Here is a 26971-nt window from a genome sequence, read left to right on the forward strand (position 1 = left end):
ACCTTTTCTTTTTTTCATTCATTCATTGACAGAGACCCAGGCTGCTTCCATATCTTTACTATTGTAAATAATGCTGCAATGAACATATGGATGCACTTGTCCATACAAAGTAGTGTTTTGGGTTTCTTTGGACAAACACCCAGAAGTGGGATTACTGGGCCCTTCTTTGTTTCTTGTTATAGCCTCTTAAAGTCTATTTTGTCTGGTATAAGTATTGCTACCTCAGCTTTTTTTGTTGTTCTTGTTTGTTTCTGTTTTCATGGAATATCTTTTCCTTCCCTTACTTTCAATCTGTGAGTGTCTTTCAATCTGAATTTTTTTGTAGGCAGCGTATGTAAGAGTCTTGTTTTCTTATCCATTCAGCCACCCTATGTCTTTTGATTGGAGTATTCAATCCATTTACATGAAAATTAATTACTGATATATAGTTATTGCCATTGTATTATTCATATATATTTTTTACCTCTCTTTTTACTTTTCATTTTAAAGAAGTCCCTTTAACACTTCTTGTAATAATGGTTTGGTGGTGATGAACTGTTTTAACTTTCTCTTGTCTGGAAAGCTATTTATCGGTCTTTTGATTCTAAATGATAGCTTTTCTGGGTAGAGTAATCTTGGTTGTAGGTCCTTCCTTTTCATCACTTTGAGTATTTCCTGCCAGTCCCTTCTGGCCTGCAGTGTCTTTTGAGAAATTGGGTGACTGTCTTATGGGCCCTCTCTAGTAGTAAGTAAATGCTTTTCTCTTGCTGCTTTTAAGATTCTTTCTTTATCTTTAACCTTTGGCATTTTTATTATGATGTGGCTTGATCTGTGTTTGGGTTCACCTTGTTTGGGACTGTCTGCTCTTCTGGGGTTTGTGTGTCTATTTCATTCAGCAGGTTAGGGGAGTTTTCCTTCATTATTTGTTCAAATAGATTTTAAATTTCTTGCTCTCTCTTTTCTCCTTCTGGTACCCCTGTGATGCAAACGTTGGTACACTTGATGTTGTCCTAGAGGCTCCTTAAACAATCCTCATTTTTTGGATTCTTGTTTCTTTTTGCTGCTCTGTTTGGGTGTTTTCTGCTACCTTATCTTTTAAACCATTGATTCCATCCTCTACTTAACCTAATCTACTGTTGATTCTTTCTAATGTATTCTTTATTTTAGTTATCGTATTCTTCACTTCTCACTGTTTTTTTAATGCTTTCTATCTCCATTTTTATGTTTCTTATCTCTTTAAGTTCTCACTGAGATCATTGAACATCCTTATAACCACTGTTTTGAACTCTGCACCTGGTAGATTGCTTGTCTCCTTTTTGTTTAGTTCTTTTTCTGGAGCTTTGTTCTGTTCTTTCATTTGGGCCATGTTTCTTTGTCTCCCCATTTTTGCTGTCTCCTGTTTTTGCTTCTATGTATTAGGTAGAGCTTCTGTGTCCATGGGCTTTGTAGAGTGGCCTTATGTAGTAAATGTCCTGTGGGGCCCAGTGGCACAGTCTCCCTGGTCATCTGAGCCGGTTGCTCCAGGTGTGTCCCTTGTGTGGGTTGTTTGTGCCCTCCCATTGTAGCTGAGCTTTGATTGCTGTTTGCAAATCAATAGGATGGATTGACCTTCAGGTAGATCGGTTGTGAGGACTGGCCATGACTATAGTGGAGGAACTGTTGTGTAGTGCCTGACCCTGCGGAGCAGGATTTGCTTAAGCAGGGCTCTGGTACCTGCCTAGTCTGTCCTTCGTGTTTTTCACTTGTGGAGGTGATTGGGTGGTGTTTTCATGGGGTCTGAAGGGGGCCACTGGGTGCCTGCCCTGGAGTCTCCTGGGAGAGGCCCTGGTGCAGGCCAAGTTCAGCCTCAGCCTGTACCTTCCCAGAGCCACTTGATATGAGTTACAAAGTGATCTGCAGATGGTTTTCAATTGTGCCGGGCTTGGAGATGCCTGGGAGAGGCTAAGTTGCGAACTGAGGCTGGCTGCCGCCAATGCCAGGCTTCGGACTTCTCAGAAAGAGGTATGGGGCACACCAAGGCCAACTACTGCTTGTTTGGGGTTTGTGAACCTTTGACAGATTTTAGGAAAGTCCACAGCATGGGCCAAGACAGACTGTTTGTATGGAAAAGGCACTGGAAATGGCTTGGGTGGGCCAACAAGTTGGGTTGGGTGGGGTCTCAGGGAATCACCGGCGCTGTGTGAACATTTAGCCAAGTTGATAGAGACTCAGATATGGCATCCACCTACGTCTGCAGGCTGGGAGCCCAGAGGGCTCAACAAAGGAACGATGGCTTCTACCAGTACGTTTGTCTGCGAGGAGGCTGGCTCTCCAGCCCTCCCTCTGGAGCCAAATAATTCAGTGTCTCCTCGTATGTGCCTGGTGCCTGTCAAGCTGCTGCCCCAGCTCTCGGGTGCAGAGCAGGTGACTCCACCAGCGACTAAGTCCATGTGTGGGCCCTTTAAGAGGAGCCCCTGGAACTTCAGCTGCCCCCCATCTCACTCAGCCACAATCTCCGCTGGTTTTCACTGCCACAAGTTGTGGGGACTTCTCTTTCTGGCACTGGAACTCAGGGTTGGGGAGCCTGGTGTGGGGCTGAGACCCCTCACTTCTCAGGGGTCCTCTGCAGCCGAGCTATCCCTTTCAATTTCTAACTGCCACATGCTGGTGTGGGACCAGTGCCTTCCACATCTTTGCCCCTCCTTCCAGTCTCGAGGTGGCTTCTTTTGTATATCCTTAGTTGTAGGCATTCTGTTCAGCTAGAGTTCAGGCTATTCTCAATGATGGGTGTTCTGTAATTTTGTTGTAATTTTGATGTGGTCGTGAGAGGAGCTGAGCATTGTATTTGCCTACTCTACCGTCTTGACTGGATATCCATTCCTTAAATCTTTTGAACCTCAATTTTCTCATCTGTAAAACTGTAGGTAGTAATATCTAGCTCATTATTACTGAGGTTAAATAAAAATGTATCCTACAATACTTGGTACCAGAGATATTGGCTCAATGAACATTTTCTCTCCCTCCCCCATATCTTACTGACGTGATGATACAAAGCATACTGGGCAAATTAAAAACATGGTTTAGAAAAGACCCTTCCATTTCAATATTATAGATTTTAATTTAAATCAGGTTTATTTATAGACTTAACTTTTTCCAAACCCTCCAACTCCTACTATCGTTTTTCAACATCGCCAATATTTTGAATTTCAAGTAATCAGTCCACAATTAAATCATATAATATTCTGTTCAGTTTAATAACCTATAGAAAGGGTGAAATATTTCTTTATTCATGAGATGGTGGGAACTGATTCTAAGATCATGCATAAGAGAACTTGTTGCAGAATTACTCTTCTTGTGGAGGATAATTCAGTATTAGCAGTAACTCCCATAAATGAAGGGAAAAATTATTTTAAAAGATTTTGTATTTATTCTTTTCTTTTTTCATGTTAGTCAAGCATGTATATATATATATATATATATATATATATATATATATATATATATATATATATGACCAAAAGGGAGCACTGTGGACGAAAAAAAAGGGTTTCTATGGAAAGTTATCTCATAGTACGATCTGATCATAAATTCTTAACGGGGCAGATCATGGTGGGTAGTCATACCCCTGGCCTATTATTTCTTAAGTGAAAGGTTTTAAGCCAGCCCTGTCCATTGTTCTTGTGCATCTAGGTTAAAAACATTTGAAACATCAGAAATAATACCCTCAAAGTGGGTATTAACACTCAAGAGAGCACATAATCTTGTCAACTGTCTTGTCATGTAATTCCTGTATTTCTTCCTCCCAACTTCCTATAATCTTCCTTACATTCCCTCCTTAATTTCACATGTGTAAAGGAAACAGCAAAACTGTTTTTCCCAGGAGCATTTGAGATCTTGCTCCCTGACATATTTGGTCAGCTTGGCTCAGATAAACTCTTATAAAAGTTCAAAAAAGTATATATACATGTGTACAATATATCCAAAATTATTTTTCTTTCCAGACCGCTTTTGGAAAAGTTGTTAATTCTTAAGGGACTTGGTGGCTCAGTATCTCTCCTTCCCATTTCCCTCTTGCTAATTAAAATTTAGTAGTGCTTGGAACAAAGCAAGTAGAAGTTGTCCAGATGCAGTTTGATTGTAATTGTTCTTCCCACTTGTCCCCTGTAGAATGTAGACCATGTCCAGCGGGAACAGAGCCTGCACTTGGGTTTGAATATAAATGGTGGAATGTCCTTCCTAGAAACATGAAAACTTCCTGCTTCAATGTTGGAAATTCAAAGTGTGATGCAATGAATGGTGAGTTCAGAATCAATTTTGGCAGCAGACTCTCAGACTCAGCTCTCTAAAAACATACTAAATATGGGTAAGAGGAACTTTAATCTTATTTGTTTATTTGCCCGTTTTTCAGCCCTCACATACAAATAATAAATGTGGTGTTTCAGCCAGATGACTTTCTTATAAGAATGTAAACTATTTTGCATTTTTTGGAGTTAGTTTTGAAGTACATATCGAGGACCACCATTTATGGTTATAAATACCAGAAAAAAGTACCACGGGAAGTAAGGAAACCTATGTTGTTTGCCATTTTGAAGAGCAGTGTGACAGCATTTGTCCCTGGGTTGGTTTAGTCTGGTTCTGCACTGAGACATGAGGAGGAGTTAAATCATCTCTACCTCTCTTTGCCTATGAAGTCTGTGACCCTGATTATAAAATACTGATGAACCCTACTTACTGAAAACTTGAAAACATGGCAGAGTTCTATAGGATGGTTGCTAAATTCTATTTGTTCTTACATTTTAAATTCTTAGCTAGCAGTTAGTTATTCTGAAATATTTGTTGGTTGACTGAATGACAATATCTATGTATGTATTTTAAACTTGGCTCTAGGAATAGCTGTTATAAATACTAGGGTTTTACATCAAAATACATCCTTTACTTTCATAAACTTAGCATTTTTTAATCAGGTCACTGTTTTCAATACTGTATTTGATAATTGTAAAAAAATGCTTTTTAACTGCATCTGTTTTAAATCAGTATCTATCCAAAATAAATAGACTTCGGATGTAGGAAATGAGGTATATGCATGAGTGTGGGGATTGACAAATAATTGGTCCTTGAATAATGTTGGTTAAACAGATATGTGGAAAAAAACCTCAATTTATATTGAACATTATGAAATATTCTTCTTTATTGACCAGTAATTCCACTTGTAGGAATTTATCTTAAGGGAAAAGAAAAAAATATATAATAGTTATTATCTGGCCACGATGGTTTATGTTCTAAAAAGATCCTATGATTGAATTCTAGGTTGAGGAAGTTAAAGCACTGGAAAAATAAGATTTGAATGACTCCATGAAAACATCAGTATGTGTGTGAGCACATGCATTCACTTACTAGTAAAGATTACGTGAAACTTTCATTGAAATTTTTAGAGAATTTATTTATTTTGTTTTAAACATTTTATTGGGGAAGGGGAACAGGACTTTATTGGGGAACAGTGTGTACTTCCAGGACTTTTTTTCAAGTCAAGTTGTTGTCCTTTCAGTCTTAGTTGCAGGGGGCGCAGCCCACTATCCCTTGCGGGAGTCGAACCAGCAACCTTGTGGTTGAGAGGATGTGCTCCAACCAACTGAGCCATCCAGGAGCTCAGCGGCACCTCAGCTCAAGGTGCCATGTTCAATCTTAGTTGCAGGGGGTGGAGCCCACCATCTCTTGCGGACTCAAGGAATTGAACTGGCAACCTTGTGGTTGAGAGCCCACTGGCCCATGTGGGAATCGAACCAGCAGCCTTTGGAGTTATGAGCATGGAGCTCTAACTGCCTGAGCCACCGGGCCCTCTTAATCTAAGTTTCATAATAATACTTGATTTACCCACTTGCTTACTCATTCACTTAGAAGTAATAATTTAAATTGTTGCTAATTTTTCAAAATGTTCAATTATTAACTTGAAAAGTATATATATCTGTACTATTAGTATGTGATGTTGAAATAGCAAACAATAATGTGAAAAATAAAAAGAGATAAGGTGATGCATATTTTTGTGAATGGGAGGTTCAGTAACCAACCTTGAGGGGAGCAGCACTCAAAAGAATGGGGGTCAAAGAGAGAGGCCCAGGGCAGCCTGTCTCATGAGGTAGTCGTGGTCATGGAGTGAAGGTGGATGTGCTTCGGCCACCATGTCTGTTTGACTTGGAGTACCTTGAGATTGCTGTATTCTCAGTTTGGGTTTCACACAATGGCGGAACAGGTATGTAGAAGTAAATCTTCATGTACTGGAATTTTGCCAACAAGGAATTCAAAGTTGAAGACAAGTTACCATTTATTTATGAAGCTGTTCATTGAACATCATCTATAATAACAAACATGGAAATAATCTATATGTCCAGCAACAGGATGATGTGTACAAAAGTTACACCATGCTAATTGGATGAAATGTTATGCAGTTATTAAAAATGACAGCCATATGGAAGGTGGGGCAGGTTTCAAGAATTTTGAATGTACCCATTCTTCCACCCAGTAATTCTACTTCTGTGAATTTATACCAAGTAAAAAATGTGAGGTAAAGAAAGAAATTATGCACAAAGTTAGAAATCAAGGTGTTGACAGGGTCATGTTCCTTCCAAATCCTCTAGGGGGAAGATCCTTTCTTGCTTCTAACTTCTTGTAGCTCTGGGCATTCCTTGGCCTGTGGGAGCATAACTCCAATCTCTGCCTCCATCTTCGCGTGGCCATCTTCTCTTGTGTCTATGTGTCTTTGTGTCTTTACATGGTGTTCTCCCTGTGTGTGTGTCCAAATTTCCCTCTTCTCGTAAGGACACCAGTCATATTGGATTAAGACTCACCCTAAAGACCTCACTTTAACTTGGTTGTATTTGCAAAGACTCTACTTCCAAATAATAAAGTCCATGCACAGGTCCTGGGGGTTAGGACTTCATATCTTTTTTTTTTTTGGGGGGGGGACACAATTCAACCTTTAACAATAGGCAATGTTCAAAACATGAGAAATGTTTGTTTCCTCTTGCAAGGTATCAGTCTTCTCTAAACTTAGCTTCTTACCATCCATGCACTACTTTCTTTTCTTTGGCCTTCTCTGCTGATCTGTTTCTCCTCATGACGTTTCTGAACACTAGGAAGGGACCATAGGAAAACTTTTGTTAAGTCCTCCCTTTCTTGGCATAGATGCTCTCCATGTGGGAACATTCCTCTTCCTCTAACCCCAACCACAAGTTTGCAGTCTCTCTAAACCTAAATGCCTTTACTTGCACTGCTGTTAAGGGCCTTGTGCCCTACTGGATCCGACTGTTTTATAGCTGTTCAACTCTTAACATTAAGAGTTGATTCCTGCTTGTCTCTCTGTCTACCCACATGAAACTTAGGCAGTAGAACAATGAATTGTCATTTCTCTCATAAGAAAGTAGATGAGTGCATATTATTTTGAGGACTAGCTTGATTTATGTGAATTCAACACATTGCTTTTCTACAAACTGCTGATTTTAACATTTAACAAATTACCAAATCATGAATCTAACACTGATATTAATCCCTTCCTCACTTTCTCTCTTATACCTATTGCAATAGCAGATGTTGACATTGTCTTTTAGAGATGGAAGTGTGAATGGTAGGTCTTTGCCATTAATTAATAACCTTACTTGATGCTGTGTGGGGGATGCTTTCCCTTTCCTCATGTTATTGTGGTCATTTCAGCCTATGGTATGTTGATAGTTTCTATGCAGAGCACAGACCTCCCATCTCCTACACATTTCTCTATCACCCCACACTGTTGGCAAGAGTTCATCTCTGTCATATTCTTCTGATTCCTCCATAAAGGTGGGCCCAGTTTTGTCTTTCTATCCCTAATATGTATCATGATTCTTAGCACTCCATGAATGCCACTGAATGAATGAATAAGTGAATGAATGCAGAACAGGGGTTAAATTAGGAAGCAACAATACAGCAAACTGTAAGAAAGAACTCCAGACCTCAAATCTTCTTCATTAAGAGGAATGTTTGAAGTTTCTATTTCCCATTGGTTACCTGGAAACTAAGATTTTCCACTGGATAAAGACCATCTGTTTTAGTTAAAAAAAGATAATCATGCCTCAGTGAGAAAACTGTTATTAATTTTCCCAGTAAACAACTTTTATACAAAAGTATACATTATTTGAGTCTTCCTGGGGAATCATATGGAATGTCTTTATCGGTACCTGGGAGTCTACCTTTATGTGCAATTTGCAACTGCAATTTAAAAATAGGGAATACTTTTGGAGTATTTCTAACTTTGAACATAAGCACTAATGGTCTTTTTTCATTTTTTCCCCTTATTTAAAAAGATTGTTAGAAATCATTAGTGGAATTTTTACTAATAAATATGACCTTTATCATTTTCAGGTTGGGAGGTGGCTGGAGATCATATCCAAAGTGGGGCTGGAGGTTCTGATAATGATTACCTGATCTTAAACTTGCAAATCCCAGGATTTAAGTAAGGAAAACCAATTCTGATTCCTTTCTGTAAGAATCCTCATGCCTGTTTCCCTATAGAAGTAGATGAAACAGGACTGCCTTTATGAAATAGATTGATACTGTGATGTACTTAGCAAATAACAAGTAAGATAATGTATTATATTTAAGAATATCTGTAGAATCAGTGATTGAGCAACTGTAACTATTAATTGTATATTACTTAGATGAAGCTGAAAGTTTTTAAACAATATTCTATCCAAGTGTAATAATAATTATGATTCTTGGATGCTTAACGAAGAATTCTTAGTTCAGTTACTTGCAGTAGTATCTTGTGGTATATATATTTATTTTTCTCTTCGGTCTACCTGTCAATTAGTATGTTACACATTTTAAAATTCCATTTTGCTTTAGTCCTCCATATTGAAATTTCCCAGTAGGTGTCTTTTTCTTGCTTTAGGATGTGTGGTACCATTTATACCAGGAGACTCAAGCATATTAACATGGTTCTGTAGACTCCATATTAGAACTAAGGGTAGGGCCATGCAGAGATTAAGTGAGGAAGGAATTGGGGTCGGGGAGCAATAGATTAGAGGAAGGGAAAAGCATGGCTTTCAGCTTAATCAGAAAAGTAGCAATTTAGTTCCAGATTGTTTTTTAGAACATTTCACAAATATTGTAATTTTAATCTCTCAAATAGACCACCAACATCTATGACTGGAGCTATGGGTTCTGAACTGGGAAGAATAACATTTGTCTTTGAGACCATCTGTTCTGCTGACTGTGTTCTCTACTTTATGGTGGTAAGTGAAAAAATGGCTTTCAAAGTTAGATTTCTAAGCTTAGTGTTGTCTTTTAAGTGTGAATTTATTTATGCATGTTGAGATAAGGACATTGTTTATCTTTCCGGTCTTAGGCCTTCCAAAAAGTGGCATGTCTGATGATTTGGTTGTTGCGTAATGTGGGGAATTCTATAATGTATGACAGTTACATTCTGTTATGCTTATCTATGGAGTGAACTCAAGACACATCTTTTTATAGCATATTTGATTACTTTATAACATGTTTAACTTCTATGTTTATATCATACAAAGAAAGAGACATGTCTTAAGCTCATGCTACCATATTGTCAACTTCCCAGATAATTAACAGAAGCCCATCCAAAATTCTTAAGTCATCTATTAGGGTTTCTGTAGGTTAGACTAATAAGAAAATTCAGGGTTAATCTTGGTTTCCATTTCAAATAAATTAGATGTGTATTACAGTATTTGGTTGATTTATTATATTTACTTTCTAACCATACTAATGACAGCATATAAGTTGGAATGTCACACATTCATGTGATATTCTAAATATTGAATTTAGCTAAGGAAATCAGAAATAAAATGTTATACAAATTCATCCTGTTGGAATTCAAGTATAGAATATTTCATGAACATGAACTAACATTCTTATTATCTGCAATTGGGTAAGCCTGCAAGCTGCAAGTATAAATCAGGGAGAACTTAGAATTTCTGTGCCTGAGCTGCCTATCAGAATCTCTAAAGGCAAAAGATAAAAATGGAAAGCCTTTCCATTTTATGAGAATCCTAGAAGTTTACTGGGAGAAGTTTAGTGTGAGGAATAATGTTTCCCTAAGTATATTTCCTAAACTAGAGATAGACGACAGACACACACATGCACACACACACACCACCCTTAAACAAACTATGATCTGAGACCTCTTTCAGGTTATATTAATGTGGTTGATATATTGTAATTACTAAGCTAGTGAGTGCTTGTATAGACTTGAAGGGTAGTTTTGAGAGTTGTAGGGTTACATGCTCAGCAGATAAACATTTATTAACCCTATAGGGTTAAGTTCGTAAATACAAACACATATTTGTAGTATATACACACATATATTAATACTGAGTTTGTGCTTTTTTGTGTATCTTTTTTCTACTGTATTTTAGGATATTAATAGTAGAAGTACCAACGTGGTGGAATCATGGGGTGGAACCAAAGAAAAACAAGCTTACACCCACATCATCTTCAAGAATGCAACATTTACATTTACATGGGCATTCCAGAGAACGAACCAGGGTCAAGATGTAAGTTCTAGGCACTTTTATTTTTTAAACACAGAAATGATGCCCCCAGTGGAGATTCATGCAAAATGATCACTGAAATCTCCTGGAGGAAGGACAGCTTTTTACTAATGTGGAATCCAGCTTTTGGTTATGGAGTTGGTTGGTACAAAAATGGTATTTTAGGGGGAGTTTGTTTTTTGAGAGAAAGATTGTATGAAATGGAATAACACAGTGTATCTTTGAATTGTTCTGAACAAGTATAGCTCTGATAGATTAAGAGAAAGAAAATCTCACTTTGTAGTTATTTCGAAACTTACTTTTAAAGCTTTTTGAGACTCTGAAAAGGCTGGTGACTTTCTTCCTCTTCATCTGAATGATCTGACATTTGTCCAGGAACCATTAACTGGTGTTGGTTTATTATTTCATTACAGTAATGTCTCCTTTTATAACTGGGAGAGTGTGTATAGACACATGATCAGATTAACACAAAATTATTTACTCTCTTTTACTTTTCCTGCTAAAATAGATCTTAATCGTCCCCTAAGTAAATTCCACTGTATGTTTCAATAGTAGCAGGACTGTGGTTTTCGTGGGTCTCCATAGCTGTGACCTTCTCAAGGTGAGAACAAGGTAAACCATCTGTGCAGAAATAGCCTTAAAGTTGTAGTGGCAAATATACAGCATTTTCTCTTTTCTCTTCAGGCTTTCACTGGGGAACCCATTCCCCAGATTTCACTTCATTCCAATTGTGATTGACCAGTATTCTGATTACCATCAGTGGCAGGAACATGCTGTGGAATGCTTCCTTGCCTTCCTTTTGTCTTTGCCCCAAAGAGCCTTAAGCAGTCCAGGGTAAGGCTGCTCTATACTGATAGCGTGATGCCCATCACTTGGTGAGAACTGGACCTTAATGGACCCAGTATCTCAAGAAGGTAAAGTATAGGAAGATCCAGGTTCTTGCTCTACATTCTATGTCTTTTCAGTAGAAACCAGAGAATATTGGTTAGAGAAGGTACTAGAGAGAGTGACGAAGGCCCAAAGAAATGGTACGATTGCATCAACGTTACAGTTAGTGTCGGGGAAGGACCAGAGTCCTGGTCTTCCAAGGCTAGTCCAAGGCTTCCACCTGTCACACGGTCAACATCCTATTGTAGCATTAGATTTGGGCTTATATTTGAATAAACAATGACGGGAGATAAAGTTGCTTCTCTATTAAACCATACCGTTTCTTCCAGATGTAAAGTCTATGAACATGCCTGAGTATGTACCAATTATGACATATCTCATGGTGATTGTGGCAAATCTGCTAGAACTCCACTTCTGTGGAAATTAGCTTCTAGTATTAAGACTTAAGGTTTTTAAGGAAAAAAAAGAACCCCAAAGGTAAAATATTAATCCACTGTCAATGTAACACTCTAAGGCTGGAACACTCGGCTTCTTTCGGTGATATCAACATAAAGAAAGCTGGTTATGCAAGTCAGCCCCAAAGCAGAAGTCATTGCTTTCTGCTCTCTTTTTAGAATAGACGGTTCATCAATGACGTGGTGAAGATTTATTCTGTCACTGCCACTAATGCAGTTGATGGGGTGGCGTCCTCGTGCCGTGCCTGTGCCCTTGGGTCTGAACAGTCGGGCTCATCGTGTGTCCCCTGCCCCCCAGGCCACTACATTAAGAAAGAAACCAACCAGTGCAAGGAGTGCCCACCTGACACCTACCTGTCCATACATCAGGTCTATGGCATAGAGGCTTGTGTTCCATGTGGGCCTGGGAGTAGAAGCACTCAGGTGAGTCTGGATCTCACTTATCCCCAGGAAAGCACGTTTTAGTAGAGGAACTCAAAAGCTCCCTTAAATGTTTCTCCAGGAGCTATGAGGGTCATAGTCATAGTTATAAATGACTTCTTCAACACCCAAATAAGAATGCTTTCCAAAAATATTAAAATTAATTTCTTGTGATTCTGCTAAGACTGAGTAAGTAAACGACCTCTACAGGTTGGCTATAGGAGTCTGTGTAGAGCAGCAAGTGTATCTTATACCATTTTAAGGGCAAAGTTTGATGCTATGTTATGGGTGCAGAAGAAAGTAGTCTTACTGTCTATTTAAACAAACATAAAAGGGACTTCTGCCTAGTTATTAAAAATACCTTTCTATAAGGAACCAACCTTGGAATAAATATTCTTATTTTAAAAACTTTCGAATCTTCTAACCTTTGCCTAAGAAAATCTAGTTAGCATTTAGAAAGTCTCTGTATTAGTATGGTAAAATACATTAGAACTAAGACAAAATTACTGAAATAGATTTTAAACCTAGAAATATTTTTGAAAAACATTTTATGTAGCAGCTAATACTTTCTTTTTCTTTCCTGCTATGTTGTTGTTTTTACATTCCTTAATCTGTAATCAAAGGACCACTCGGTTTGCTATAGTGACTGCTTTTTCTACCACAAGAAAGAAAATCAGAGTTTGCACTATGACTTCAGCAACCTTAGCAGCGTGGGCTCATTAATGAATGGCCCCAGCTTTACCTCCAAAGGCACAAAATACTTCCATTTCTTCAATATTAGTTTATGTGGGCACGAGGTGAGTTATGGCTGTCAAGGTGAGATGGAACTGCATTTCAGCTTTCATTGGGTTGATATTTTCTTTGTTGATGGCCCAGTAAAATCTCTATGGAAACTAATAAACAAATGTCAGAAACTGAGCTTTGTTGTGTAAATCCTCTGTTGCCCCCTAGCAGGCTTTCTTTCACCAGAGGCAACCTTGTCTAGTTCTCAATCCATCTAAGCATTCATTCAGTCTCTTGAATCCCAAAGCTTGGAGCTATGGTGTAAGGGCTTTGACGATCTTTCAGTTTTGTAAAAGTGGGTCAGACTTGTCAGTCAATCCCACCTACTTTTTTAGACAGGCAGTTATGGTTTGAGAATGTTTTACTATTATTTATGTTGTCCATTTGAAGAAGAGAAAAACTTCTAAGAGGAAGTTTATCAGAAACTGAAAAGGTGGTAAGCCGAGGACAAGTGTCAGTTGGTACTACCAATAAATAATGGGATTTTATTTTCTGTGGTAAGAAGCAAAACCTTAGTTGATACTGGTAATGGGGACAGTCACAGGACTAGATGTCCAATATTTTTATGGGCATACAAGGTTGGGGTTGAGACATAAGTATATATAGTCACCATTAGCAAAGGTGAAAATATAATAAGACCTTCCCTCCATATCTCTTTCCATATTAAACCCTATATCTCCAATGGTCTTTATTATGACATGCTGTGACAAACTTTGACAAAAGAGATAAAAAGAGATCTGATGGCCACAGAAGTTTTAAAATAAAAAAATCTATCCAATTTACAGGTTATGACGTTATAGGTTATCTTGTTCTGATTTTAGATGGGGTGATCTAACACATTCACTTGATTGTTCACTCAATAAGTAAATATATGTTAGATGCCTATTATGTTAAATACTGTGTCAAACAGTGAGCAATATTAATTCTATTATATATCACACTTCTCACTCTTATTCCTATATTACCATTGTCTTCCATCTTCTCTCTTTTTCTCTTCTGTCTTCTACTTTCTCTTTCTTTCCTTTATATTCTTGTTCCTTTCCTTTTACTGTTGTTTTCCATTTTTCTTTTTTCAGTACTTTCTTTCTGATCTTTTCCATTGTTTCTCTCCTTCTGGCTTCAACAAGTTATTTTACGCATAGTAAAAATATGTTGCACCTGTATTGGAGTGAAAAGGCTTAGTGGAGAGAGAAAATTTCATAGGTTAGGATTGCCAATTGCATGAAAAAGAAAAATCTCTATTCTTTTTGTTATACCCATCTGTGCGCACTCCACATCTGAGACCAATCAAATAGTGTTTCTATTTTCCTTTATACATTTCTTAGTATTAGGTTGGTGCAAAAGTAATTGCAGTTTTTGCAGTTATTTTTAATCTTTTAAACTACAATTACTTTTGCACCAACCTAATAGAAATTAAAGAGCATGCTATAGTCATTTGCAGTGGGACTATTGTATATTTCAACATACTGTATTTAAACTATTAAAATTTTTATATATTGTGTCTTCCAACTACCCTACAAATGATTAGAAAAGTAACGCCTATATTCCCTTCAACTTACCGTGTCGTTGAGAGCTGATACACATCACTGAATCTAAGAGTAGGAGAACAATAACACGTGTAGTGACTAACTTTAGAATTTAGATGCATCCTAAGACTTAGCTACATTAGGGCTTTCATGCTTTCTTTATCAGCCTTCACATTACTTTTTTGCCATGTATAGGCTTAGGCAGGGGGTACTTTAGAGATCGTCTAAATGATTACATGCATTTTATAGAGAAGGAAGAGCAAGCATTTTCCTTGGCATTGAAACCTTCATCAGCAGTTTTCTGGTGTCTTTCATATGCACTTTTGTCCTACAAATGGAAGATTTCATCAGAGACTTTTATTTCCTTATATCAGATGGCTTTCATCCAGCGCAGTTATACTTGTGCTTGGAGGAGCGGTGCAACCTTGAATTAGTGCACTCATTAAAACGTCAGTGACCCCCAACCCTGGTTACACATTGGCATTGCCTCAAGAGCTTCTAGAAAATACTGGTGCCTTGGCCCCACACCAGATCAAATCAGAATAGTGGTGAGGAGGGAACCACTGCTCTACGAGAGTCACTAGATAGCTGAATCCAGGTCAGACCATGACCTTCAGTAAAACCTCTTTATGACTTCGTCCTCCTAGGGGAAGAAGATGGCTCTCTGTACCAACAATATAACAGACTTCACAGTAAAGGAAATGCTGGCAGGGTCAGATGATTACACAAATCTAGTAGGAGCATTTGTATGTCAGTCAACTATTATTCCTTCTGAAAGTAAGGGTTTCCGAGCAGCCTTATCGTCACAATCCATCATTCTGGCAGACACTTTTGTAGGTAAGCTTAATTTGTTTCATATATGCATGCATGCATTTTTCCCTAAAATTATGATACTGATAACTTGTCATTACATTGGTTTACCATAAATGATTAAAGTCCACAGGCAATTCTAAATCATCACTTTATAACATGGGTAAAAAGCGCCTACAAGTGAGGTCTATTAATCAATCTCAGTGAGTATAAGAAGCTTCTGAATTCATGTGTTAACTCATATGATATGATGTTTTCTGAGAGTCTGTGCCTTTCATCAGATTCTCAAGGAGTTTAAAAGGCAAAATAATTTTAAGCACCAAGACTATAAACCGAAGAGGAACAGTAAACACAGTATAAACCTAAATCATAATATCTGTCACCAGTTTGCATTATCTTTCTTCACACCAGAAATAAGCCGGTGACAAGTAGCAAGGGTGAATGTGTTGAGTTTTATTCCCTATCTGCTCCTTTTATCTCTATGGTGTCAAAAAGCATAGAAAAGTTTTTAAGAAGAATTAGTAATTCGTAAAGATCAAGTTCATTAGGCTTTCTGGGGTGGGCATTAGGAATCTAACATGGTGTATAACAGTCCGACGATTGAACAAGTTTCTTAGATGATTCGAATGTGCAGCCAGATTTGAGAACCACTGCTATAGACTCCAGAGGAATTTAGTTTTATTTTTTCAGCACCAAGGTCAGTTACCGAGCTTGTAAGTAGCGTCAGAACTGTGTCAGAAGCAAGGATTGCTGTTGCTTTCATTTTGGCTCTGCCATCATTGTTCCTAGGAGGGAAAAAAGGCCTTATTTTTTCCCCATTATTTATTTATTTATTTTTATTAGTTTCAAGTGCACAAGACAAAGTAATACTTAGACGTTTATCATTTATATCCCTCACACTGTGTGGACCTCCTTCCCCCAATCCACTGTCCCTCTGACATCGCACCGAGCAAAAGGCCTTATTTTTAGATTAAGTAGACTTTAAAGTTATTTCCTAGAAATTATTAGGGCACGGAAATTTTTGTTTTGTCAAATATGCCTATAATAATCTGAATGAAAAGCTGTATTAGCAAAGTAGCCAAGTTCATTTGACAAAAAGGCACCAGAGGCTGAGAATTTTAGTAGGTTGTTGAAATGTTAGAAATGGGGGTACTTTAGAGATCGTCTAAATGATTACATGCATTTTATAGATTCAGGACCTAAGACCCAGCAAAGTAACGTGACTTAAACAAAATTACAAACTAGAGAGTAGAATCTTTTATTTTTTTTCTGGAGATTTTGGAAAATTTCATATTGTTATCATCACTGTATTAATTTAGTACACAGCATCAAAGTACAGCTATTTTGTATTTAGATGTAGGGAGGCTAAATAAAACTAATTTCCCCATATTGCTTAATAGTGTCTTTTTTATTGTTATCTAGGAGTGACAGTTGAAACCACATTGCAAAATGTTCATATAAAAGAGGATATGTTCCCAGTTCCACCAAGCCAAATACCAGATGTACATTTCTTTTATAAGTAAGTGAAGATGCTGTTTCTCTTGACAGGTTTTTTAATCAAAAAGATGCCATTTCAGGATGCCCGGCATAGTAGCTTATAATTAAGAGATAGTTAGTAATTGATTTTCTTAAATGCAATACTTAGTAAAAGTAGGAAACATGGACTATTTTGAAAGTCTTATATAATTTCTCTCATATATATAATCTTTTAAATTAGGCAAAAAAAAAAGACTCTACTATCTAGGCAGTAATTATTTGAAATTCACACATCAAAACATGAGCCTGAGTGAATTTGGCATTTTTCCCTTTAAAATTTGGTTTGATTATAATTTAGATTATAGTTATAAAAGCTTTGCTGAAGATCTTAATAGCTTATTACTTTACCTGGGAAAATAGTTAACTTTTCATGGTCAGTGAAGTAAATGAGCTCAGTTTGCATTAAAATTCTAAATTAGTGAACTTTGACACATTCGTCTTTTTCATTTTTATGGAGCATAGGAGCAATGATACACAGGATATTTTTGTCTTTGTAATCGGTGTCATATCTGTTTTGTAAAATGACGTTTGCTTTATAATAGATCTTCTACAACGACAACATCGTGTGTTAATGGCCGATCAACTGCTGTGAAAATGAGATGTAATCCTACGAAACCGGGTGCTGGAATGATTTCAGTCCCCAGGTATTCTTATTTCTAACTGATTGTTGCACGTTTGTATTTATTATTGGGAAGCAGAACTCTGAAGAATCTTATTTTAAAACGTATTCTTTCTGGGTGTAAAGCAGAGAGAGAACAGATGAGTCTATAGATTTTTGTTGTAGGTATATGCTGAGGGTCTATTAAGAGTAATAGGTCCTTGCCCAATCTTTGTAGTCTCTCCTTAATGACATATTCTCATGCTGTTTGCCTGAATCTCTAAACCACTTGAAAAGTTATTTAAGTAATGTTGAGCCTTTATTTCCTTGAGAGCTGGATTAGGAACTTTCCTGAGTTATAGTTCTTCATCAACAATTATCTAGGTGATCTAGATTAAATAATCTAACCTCTGAGTCATAGTTTCTTTCTGTGTAAGGGGAGGGGGGTCAGGGTAGATAATTTGTACCATCCATTTCCATCACTTGAGTTTTCTGATTAATGGTGGTGAAATCACCAAGATAGAGTCTGACCTATGGAATGCATAATACCATTCATTTGTATTGTCTTTATGGCAACAGTTGTCTACATTCTAGGTCTGATTAATACAGTCCACTTTGGGTGGGAACTTTGGGTAGGAGAAAATAAACAATTTCACGGACTCAAAAGATCTGTCAACTAAATACTGCTTTCATGCCATGAGTGACAAATGTCTCCTGATTTTTATTTTTCACAGTTACTCATTGTTCAATATGTAGATTACTTATTTCTAATTTTTTTTAGGGTTAAGGTGCCTTTGGATCATAGTTTGATTTGCAGATTTTTCTCCATCAAGCTAGCAAAAGTTTACTTTTTTTTTAAATTAAAGTTTATTGGGATGAAAATTGTTAGTAAAGTTACATAGATTTCTTTTTTTTATTAGTTTCAGGTGCACAAGACAAAGTAATACTTAGACGTTTATCATTTATATCCCTCACACTGTGTGAATCCTCCTCCCCCCATCCACTGTCCCTCTGACATCGCACACAGCCATTACATTTCCACTGTCCCTATTCCTAATGCTGTACTCCGCTTCTTGTAAGTATATACATGCATATATATATACATATATATATATATATATATATATAAAATTATAGTTGGCATTCATTATTGTTCAGCTTCAGGTGTACAGTGCAGTGATCAGGCAAAAAGTTTACATTTTTTAAAGGAAATGATTGACTGAACTTTGTTTTTGATAGTTTTTGAGAGATTTTAAGTTATCCTGCTTATTTCACATCAGGATTAGAAATCAGTGGTCTAAGCACTGTTTCAATTACTTGGGCATCTTAAAAACAATTACACTGGTAACCCAGTGTATTTGTGACTTATTTCTGGGCATAAAGGCACAGTCGCATTCACCTCTTACCAACTGTTTCCCTCGTTCTCACAGATCTATGAATTACTTTTTCTTTTCGCCTTTTTAAGGTGAGAGAAGAATGTGATGAGACGAGTACATAATAGACATCAGTAAAATAAACAGAGAGACCCTGAGGATCAAGGGTGTCAGGTGGAGGAGGATCCCTGTCCAGCGTCCACACTTAAGGACAAGGCAGCAAACCACACTTTCTTTACGAGGTGTGTTTAGAGATCCTTTCATCATTCTCTGAGGTCCCACCATATAGCTTTGAGTTCAGATGCTTGTTCTATTTACTGTAGCACTTCTGAGGTCCTTTTTTTTCCTCTCGACCTAGTGACTAAGCTCTCTGGGTCTAGCCTCTAGGAATCTGCCTGGATGGCTTCTGAAGCCTCCTCCAGATCTCGGATTGAAGCAAATAATGTTACTAAGAGACTAGGTCTGTCCTTTAGAAAATATATCATTCTAACTCTCCCAAGAGATTTTTAAAGTAATTACAATGGAAACTAATCTCTTGCTGTTAAATGATGGCGTCTAGACACTGATCTTTTTCCTTGTGCAAAGAGGGAGAAGGTTCTCCTTTGACCTTTAGCAGTTTTTCCTACGTAGGGCACTTAACTGGCTTTGCAAGAGTTTCTCAAGACCACCTGCAGCAGATTACCTTGGGCTGTCTGTTTTAAAATCATTTTCTAGACCTTCTTAAAATCTAAAGAATCTCTGAGTATTCAGCACAGGAATATTTTTGAAAACACAAGGCAATTCTAATACATATTAAAATTTGAGAAACACTGGTCTTAAGCTTGTTTTGGAGATTTGGCTTGTTTTTCTCTGAGCCAGATTCTCAAACTTTGTTGTGCATTTCAGTTTTCTGAAAAGCTAATTTAAAACATCATAGTCTACGGGGTGGATTTCTTCACCCAAATTTTGATAAAACTTTATAATTGTGATGCACACTGAAGTTTGAGGACCTCTCCTCTAGGGAACTACTTGAACCCCACAACCTCAGTGTGGGTTCTTTCTTGAGTCAGTTTTCCATCAGTGCACAAGGGGGAGCTCTGGGATCAGAACATGAGGAATAGCAGCTTGTCCTGTAATAATTAGAATTATTTTATCTATAGGGCCGAATAAAGATTTACCGTGTTTCCTACTAACAGTAAAGAAATGTTAACAAAGTCAGATACTTAGGCTACTTTTGAAAATGACTTAATTTGCATTAAAAATTATTTTATTGAGGAATATTGGGGAACAGTATGTTTTTCCCCGAACCCATCAACTCCATGTCAAGTCGTTGTTTTCAATCTAGTTGTGGGGGAGCGCAGCTCAGCTCCAAGTCAAGTTGCTGTTTTCAATCTAGTTGTAGAGGGCACAGCTTTCTGGCTCACGTGGGAATTGAACCAGCGACCTCATAACGTGTTACGAGCACTGTGCCCCAACCACTGAACCAACTGACCGCCCTTAATTTGCATTTTTGAGGGAGCTTTAAATTCTTCAATAGAGAGGAGGATGGTAACCAGACAGTTTGCCTTGAGATGTCTCAGATGTTGATCAAGGAGTCAAAGAAGGAAAACTTTGGCACCTCAGAAGGGATGCCACCCCTAGGTAGCATCTTGGCACACCAGGCAAAGACAACTTTGGCAATAGTAATATTGCTTGGGGCTCTGTGTCTTGGTAACTGAGGAAAGTGTCGCAAGACCCCCAGCCCTGGGAAAATGAGAAAGTCTTAACAGACAGTGAATAGGGCAGGAGCAAAGGGTATATGTGTGTTCTTTGTGTATCTCCTGTGAAATTTAGAGAGAGTAGCAAATTATCTGGGTCTTCTACTAATCTGCAATTGGAAACTCCAGCCTGTCTGTTTGGTCTGGCAAATGCAGTTGGTTTCGAATTCCACAGAGTGTCTAGAGGATGTGAGACATTTTCGATGAAACTTAGCATGATTTCTGTGACAGATGAAATCTGAGAGCTGGAGTGTATTTTTGAGATTATCTAGTGCACTTTGGCCAAAGAATAAATTGCTAACACAATAGACCACTAATATCGCTAAATAGATGCCCCTCCAGCCTCTGCCTAAAAAGCTTTCCAAAACCTCTAATCATGATCCTAGGTAGTTAGAGGAATTGAAGGTTCTCCTTTCATTAGCAATAATTAGACCTGAGCATTGTGTCCAAAGTGCTTTTTCAAAAATGAGAAACCTCTGTTAGTGACAAGGTTATAAAAAGCCTTATTAGAAAACAGAGGGAACCATTTTGAATCTGATAATAGAGATATAACAGCATATTAGAGAGCCTTAAGACAAATCTGTTTATTATACACAGTAGCAAACACTGAGGACCCAGGTCGTATAACTCCAGAGTGGCACAGTCAAGATGCAATGATTTCCTGACTCTGTCTGTTGCTCTTTTCATGCCATCATACTTTCATCTTTTCATTTTTTCCTCCCTCCAGTTCTTTATAGACAGAGATTTGTAAAGAAGCACTAAGCAGAGGCAAATACCACATTTATCAAGGGATAACTTAGCTGATCTGCATGTTATTGGTACCTTCTTTTAAATGAGTCATTTGTCCTCAAATACAATCTTTATTAATGCTGTGAGTTAGAAGAAAAATCACCATCCTTTCTCTCTCAAACACAACTTATGAGTATATTTAACTGCTTGAGTAGTTTATAAATTAGACTAAAATAATTTTGTCAAAACCTCCTTCAAATTCCAAATTTATCTTCATTATAAGTGTAGCCTCTGAGAATATTCTTTCATGAAAGGAATATTTCACAGTTCTGTCCTGCTAGCGTTCAGAGGTTGAACATGCCAGGGTTTATTGCACATGCTCTGATTTAGAGTCTCTCTATCAAAGTCATTGGATGCTAGGATAGTGTTTGCTTTTATCTTTGGGGAAGGACTGTTAAAGCCAAAAGTCTATCCATTTTAAGTTGTTAAGAGCCAGAGAATAATTATTGGTTAAATGAGTTCCTTGTTTTCTTTTTCCTCTGCACTATTTATGGAAAAATAATAGGTATGTAAGTCTGTGTAAATTAAAAAGGCAGTGGAACTGGAGAGATTAAAACCAAATATGTCCCTATAGCATTAAAAAGTAAGGAGGCATATATAAAAGCATTATGAGCCTAAGTGAAAATAACTAAAACCTGTTCTGATCAAGAAATGGAAAATCTCCAACACAGAATTGTTAAAATTATGTAATTCAAACACTAATGAGTAATCTTAGGACATGATCTAAAAATATCACAAAAGAGTCATAAAATTTTAGGATCAATTTTGAAATAAGGTTGCTAAAACTTTGACAGGTATTTATTTCCCTGAAGAAGATACAGAGTCTACGGATACCAAAGGAGAAGGGAGTGTCGGTTAATGTAGTTTGTCCAGGTCGTGATCAGATACTGACTTTTGCTTATTAACCTGGGGTAGAAAGTTTAGAAAGGGAGGTTTGTGCAGGAGAATTTTATATCCTGGGATCTGAGAGCTGTGGGTCAAACTCACAATGTGATATCTGGATAATGTATGACAGAATTGTACACTTGAAACCTCTGCAATTTTACTAACCATTGTCACCCCAATGCATTTGAATTAAAAGAAAAATCTTACGTTCAAATTCAGTCAAAAGGGATTTATACTCTCCAGCCTTGGGGCAAATAAAGTTGGAGCAAGATGCAGCGGCATTTTATGGTCCCCACACAAGAGGAGTTTCTGCCAATGGCAAGGCATCCTCAGCAGAGAAAGGCTGACCTCCCTGAGGTGCCAAAGCTGAGGACAGTCACTAGCAGCAGGTCAGAGGGCATTGCTCAAGCCAGGGGATGTCAGTCTTCACACCCTGAGACTGGGAACCTCAAGAAACCCACAAAAGCCCCACATTAAGAAGCTCAGCAACATTAGTGCCCTGACACCAAATGAGAAATGTTCTGAGCACACAAGACTCTGGCTTTCCCGCCCCAATCTCCTGACACTAACTTAGGAAGGCTCAGAAACCTACTGACAACGTAGATGAATTAGTTTGCACTGTGGATTTTGAATGAAGCTTAGGCAAAACAATGTTACACTGTTTTATCAACTATCCAAACAATTAATAATAGGTTGAGTATTAGATCATAATAATTCTAAAGAAAACAAGATTCTCTTCCATGAAATTCACAATATGAACCAAGTAGATCCGGCCCTAGGCAACATAATTCAATTAAAAGAGGAGAGGACACGAATTGTTCCATCCACTCTCCCTGGGGAAAATATATTCTAATGTGATTTCCTCAAAAAATATTAAACATTTTAATTAAACATTGCCAGTACCACGGGTTGGTCAGGCAATCCCACAAGCAAAATAAGTAACTGGCAAGTCTCTCCCACATTTACTAACAAAACCAAATCCAAGTCCACCTGGTTGTCCTTTGAATCGGTGGTGGTTTCTCTATCTAGAATTTACAGCACATCTGGTCGTCCTACAGAAACCTAGACTCAAATGCCCCAGCTATCCATGACCTTGCCCTGTGTCTTTCAACATTTGCTCACTGCTTTCTATGGTGATCGTGAGGATCAAAAGTCATAAAAGAAGCGCAATTAGTGACCCCTCTAAAAAGCTGGAGGCAGAGGGTGAAGAAGGTGGGGACACAGGTCATGAAATGGAAAAATGTTTCACAAAGTTGGCAATACAGGGCAGGGTTGATTTATCTTACTATTTGCTTTTTGTTCTTCTCTTAGAAGGAAAAATATTTTCTGGGTCTTTTTCTCTTGCATCTTTTTAAAAATTTTCATTTTCTTTATAAGCATTATTGAAATGATTACTGCTTCATGCATTCTTGTTTCATAAGGAACGCCTGATTCAAACTGCGAAACTCATGTTTATAACAAAGAACCAAATCTGAATGTTCCACATCTCACATGACTCATTGGGTTAAAAGAATTAAAGAACTGATACTGAACTAAACTGTTTTTAACCTAAGTTTTAAAACGTGAAGTCTACCAAGGAAAGACACTGAAACATTGTAGTATTTTGACACCTAATGGCAGTTTTATAAATTGCATCGATATCTTGATATTTTTTTCTATTCCTGCAACTCTCCCACTTCTTGAGAAAGTAATGTACATTGTTAACAGTTTTATATTTTGCAGTGCTTTAAACTTTCCCAAATTGTTCTCTTACTTTAGCCTTTATGACTATCTTATGAAGGTAGTATAGCAGACATACCGCTTTGAACAAATTACAGAAATGAGATGGTGGGGAGGGGCGTTGAGTCACTTACTGAAAAACTCAGAGTCATTTGAAAGCCCACTTAGAATTGTAACCCAAGACTTCTCTCTAGAGCTTTTTGCAACTTTGATTAATTTTCTCCTTTTCTTTTTTATTTGTTGGGTTTTTCTTCTCAAGTTTTAGCAGACTTACTTTACCAAGATAAACATGCTCCTCCTTAAAACTTCCGTGTGTTGGAAAGATAAAATAGAAAATAATTTGGGGAGATTTGAACAGGAAAGCAGATTGGTAATGTTTGCTAAATAATCATAAGAATGTAATTATTTTTAAAGTTGCAAATTGTTAAGCAAATAATTATATTCTTGAAGAATTTTTCTAATTGGTTACCCATTTTTTTTTCAAAAGTAATTTTGAGTTGCTTTTACTGATCTGGAAGGTGGAAATTGGGAATATTTTTTTAAATTGACATAGTTTTCATTTATTACATTTACCTTTTTAAAAGGGTGAATGTTTCCTAGAATATATTTATTACTCCTTTGTTACAGAGAAATTAAGACAGGTAAGAGTTAAGGCATTTTTTCCAGAGTCACTGTTTACCATTGTTCTTAGATCTGACAATACTAGGCCTCTGTTTCTGAAGCTTGTTGTAAAGAACTTTGTTTTTATTTGCATCCCACCCATGTCCACTTAGTCTGCAGTATACAGACAAAGTGTAGAGACACTTTGGAAAGATAAGTATGTGAGAATGCACTCAAGTTTTAAGCACTTAGAATTTCTAGAGTAACTTGTAATATACGAGTATTCAGTTAACTAAGAATATGAAATGTTACCTTTCTGGTAGACTGAAAATTATAGTTATGTCATTTGAAGTTAAAACTCAAAGAGAGGTGTTGTTGGGATTCTCCCTATTATTGTGTGTTTATCTTCTTGCTATTAAATGTTTCAGTACTCCTGTACTCACTATCAACAACGTCGGAAGGAGGTTTCCAGGGCAATGCCCTGTATTTCCATGGCTTGACTTATGGGAAGTATAGTGGACAATTTAAGGGAACAATGTGTTCTTCGTTTTAATGAATTCGTAAACAAAACAGTCATTCCCATTAGAATTTTAGCAAAGAGCTTCTCGTGTCAATCAGTAAGGATTTTGTACACAGTAGCAGCAGGTTAATTTTTGAGCCATGCTGTGTTTACCTTTCCCTAAAATTAAAGAGGCAAGTTGACATAGTAGGCCCTCCCACCAGAAAGCAGAGTTTCAGAAAGCCTCCATTCAGGCCCTGAATGGTGATTGCTTCAGTGTGCTTCTGCACTTGTGTCTAAGCCCCATCCATCATTGCTGAGCGGCGAAGGTAAGCACAGCTCAAAAGAAGGTGTCAGGCCTAGGAAACCCAGGATTGAAAAATCATTTGCATCACTGAGCTGTGCATTGACCTGATAGCGGTTTTGTCTTTTCATGTTAGCCAATTTTGTTTTCATGCTTTTCCTACCCTCTGTGGACCATGGTCCTGTACATCATTCTGTTCTCTAAAGCACCTCACCTAGGTACGTTACCTTAGACAGAAATGGCAGCCACCCTTTATCACCTACTGCCTGCCTGTATGGCCAGTGCTCTCACTGCCTTGCTCTCGAAGCTCCAGCCACAAAAGCTTGTAATTTCTTTTCAATTCATCTACCGTTTCATCCCTCTAGTAGGATGTTTCTTCCCTTCTATTCTGGCTAACTCCGACTATGCTAAAATATTCTAGACTTGGTTTAAGCATCACTTCCACTAAGAAACCTTCCTGGAGCTTTTTTGGTCATTATCTGTGATCATTATTTTGGTCATTACCTTTGAATTAAAAAAAAAAAAAGAAAGCTTTATAGAGATATAATTCTCATACCATTATAATTCATTCATGTAAAGCATACAATTCAATGGTTATTGTATATTCAGATATGTGCAACCATTACCATAATCAATTTTAGAACTTTTTCATCATCTCAAAAAGAAACCCCATACCCTTTAGCTATCACCTCCCTAGGCCCTAGCTCCCTTGCTGTCCCTAAGCAACCACTAACCTACTTTCTGTTTATATAGATTTCCCTATTATGGGCTTTAATATGAATAACATCATATAATATATGGAATTTTTGTTTGGCTTCTTTTACTTAGCATAATAGTTTTGCGGTTCAGCCAAGTTGATGCATGTGTTAGCACGGTTTTCCTTTTTATGGCTCAGTAATATTCCATTGTATGCATATTGCACATTTCGCTTATCCATGTTGATGGACATTTGGGTTGTTTCCGCATTTTTGGCTGTTGTAAAGAATGCTGCTATGAACATTCATGTACAGGTTTCTGTATAGACATATGTGTTCATTTCTCTTGGTACTTACTTGGAAGTGGAATTGCTGGATCATAATGGCAACTCCTGTTTAATTGTCTGAGGAACTGCCAGATTCATCTGAAGACCTTCACCATTTTATGTTCCCATCAGCAGTGTGTAAGGTTTCCAATTTCCTCACATCATTGCAACACTTGTTGTTAATTGTCTTTTTGATTCTAGCCATCCTAGTAGGTGCAAAGTGGTATCTCATTGTGTTTTTGTCTCCTTTAAATTATTTTTTTCATGTATGTTGTTTCCCAGTGTGCAGTTTGCTCTCAAATATTGATTGGACTCAATTAAATGGGTGGCAAAAGCTGTCATTATTGTTGTTTTTGTTTTGTATTTCAGCAAGTGTCCAGCAGGCACCTGTGATGGATGTGCCTTCTATTTCCTGTGGGAGAGTTCTGAAGCTTGCCCTCTGTGCACAGAGCATGACTTTCATGAGATTGAAGGAGCTTGTAAGAGAGGATTTCAGGTGAGGAGCAAACCTATCTAAGCAGAAC

General features: G+C 37.5%; 1 protein-coding gene across 1 annotated transcript in view; it reads left to right on the top strand.

The window, feature by feature from the left end:
* Nucleotides 1-26971, top strand: part of ELAPOR2 (endosome-lysosome associated apoptosis and autophagy regulator family member 2) — a 165847-nt gene that overhangs the window by 119962 nt on the left and 18914 nt on the right. The window contains exons 10-19 of the mRNA XM_081079345.1: nt 4126-4254; nt 8347-8437; nt 9116-9218; nt 10371-10508; nt 12008-12271; nt 12892-13065; nt 15225-15414; nt 16810-16906; nt 17466-17567; nt 26817-26943. Coding sequence (XP_080935471.1) covers nt 4126-4254; nt 8347-8437; nt 9116-9218; nt 10371-10508; nt 12008-12271; nt 12892-13065; nt 15225-15414; nt 16810-16906; nt 17466-17567; nt 26817-26943 — 1415 coding nt within the window. The remainder of the gene's footprint in view (nt 1-4125; nt 4255-8346; nt 8438-9115; nt 9219-10370; nt 10509-12007; nt 12272-12891; nt 13066-15224; nt 15415-16809; nt 16907-17465; nt 17568-26816; nt 26944-26971) is intronic.

Source organism: Rhinolophus hipposideros (assembly GCF_964194185.1).
Source record: "Rhinolophus hipposideros genome assembly, chromosome: 18".
NCBI lineage: Eukaryota > Metazoa > Chordata > Mammalia > Chiroptera > Rhinolophidae > Rhinolophus > Rhinolophus hipposideros.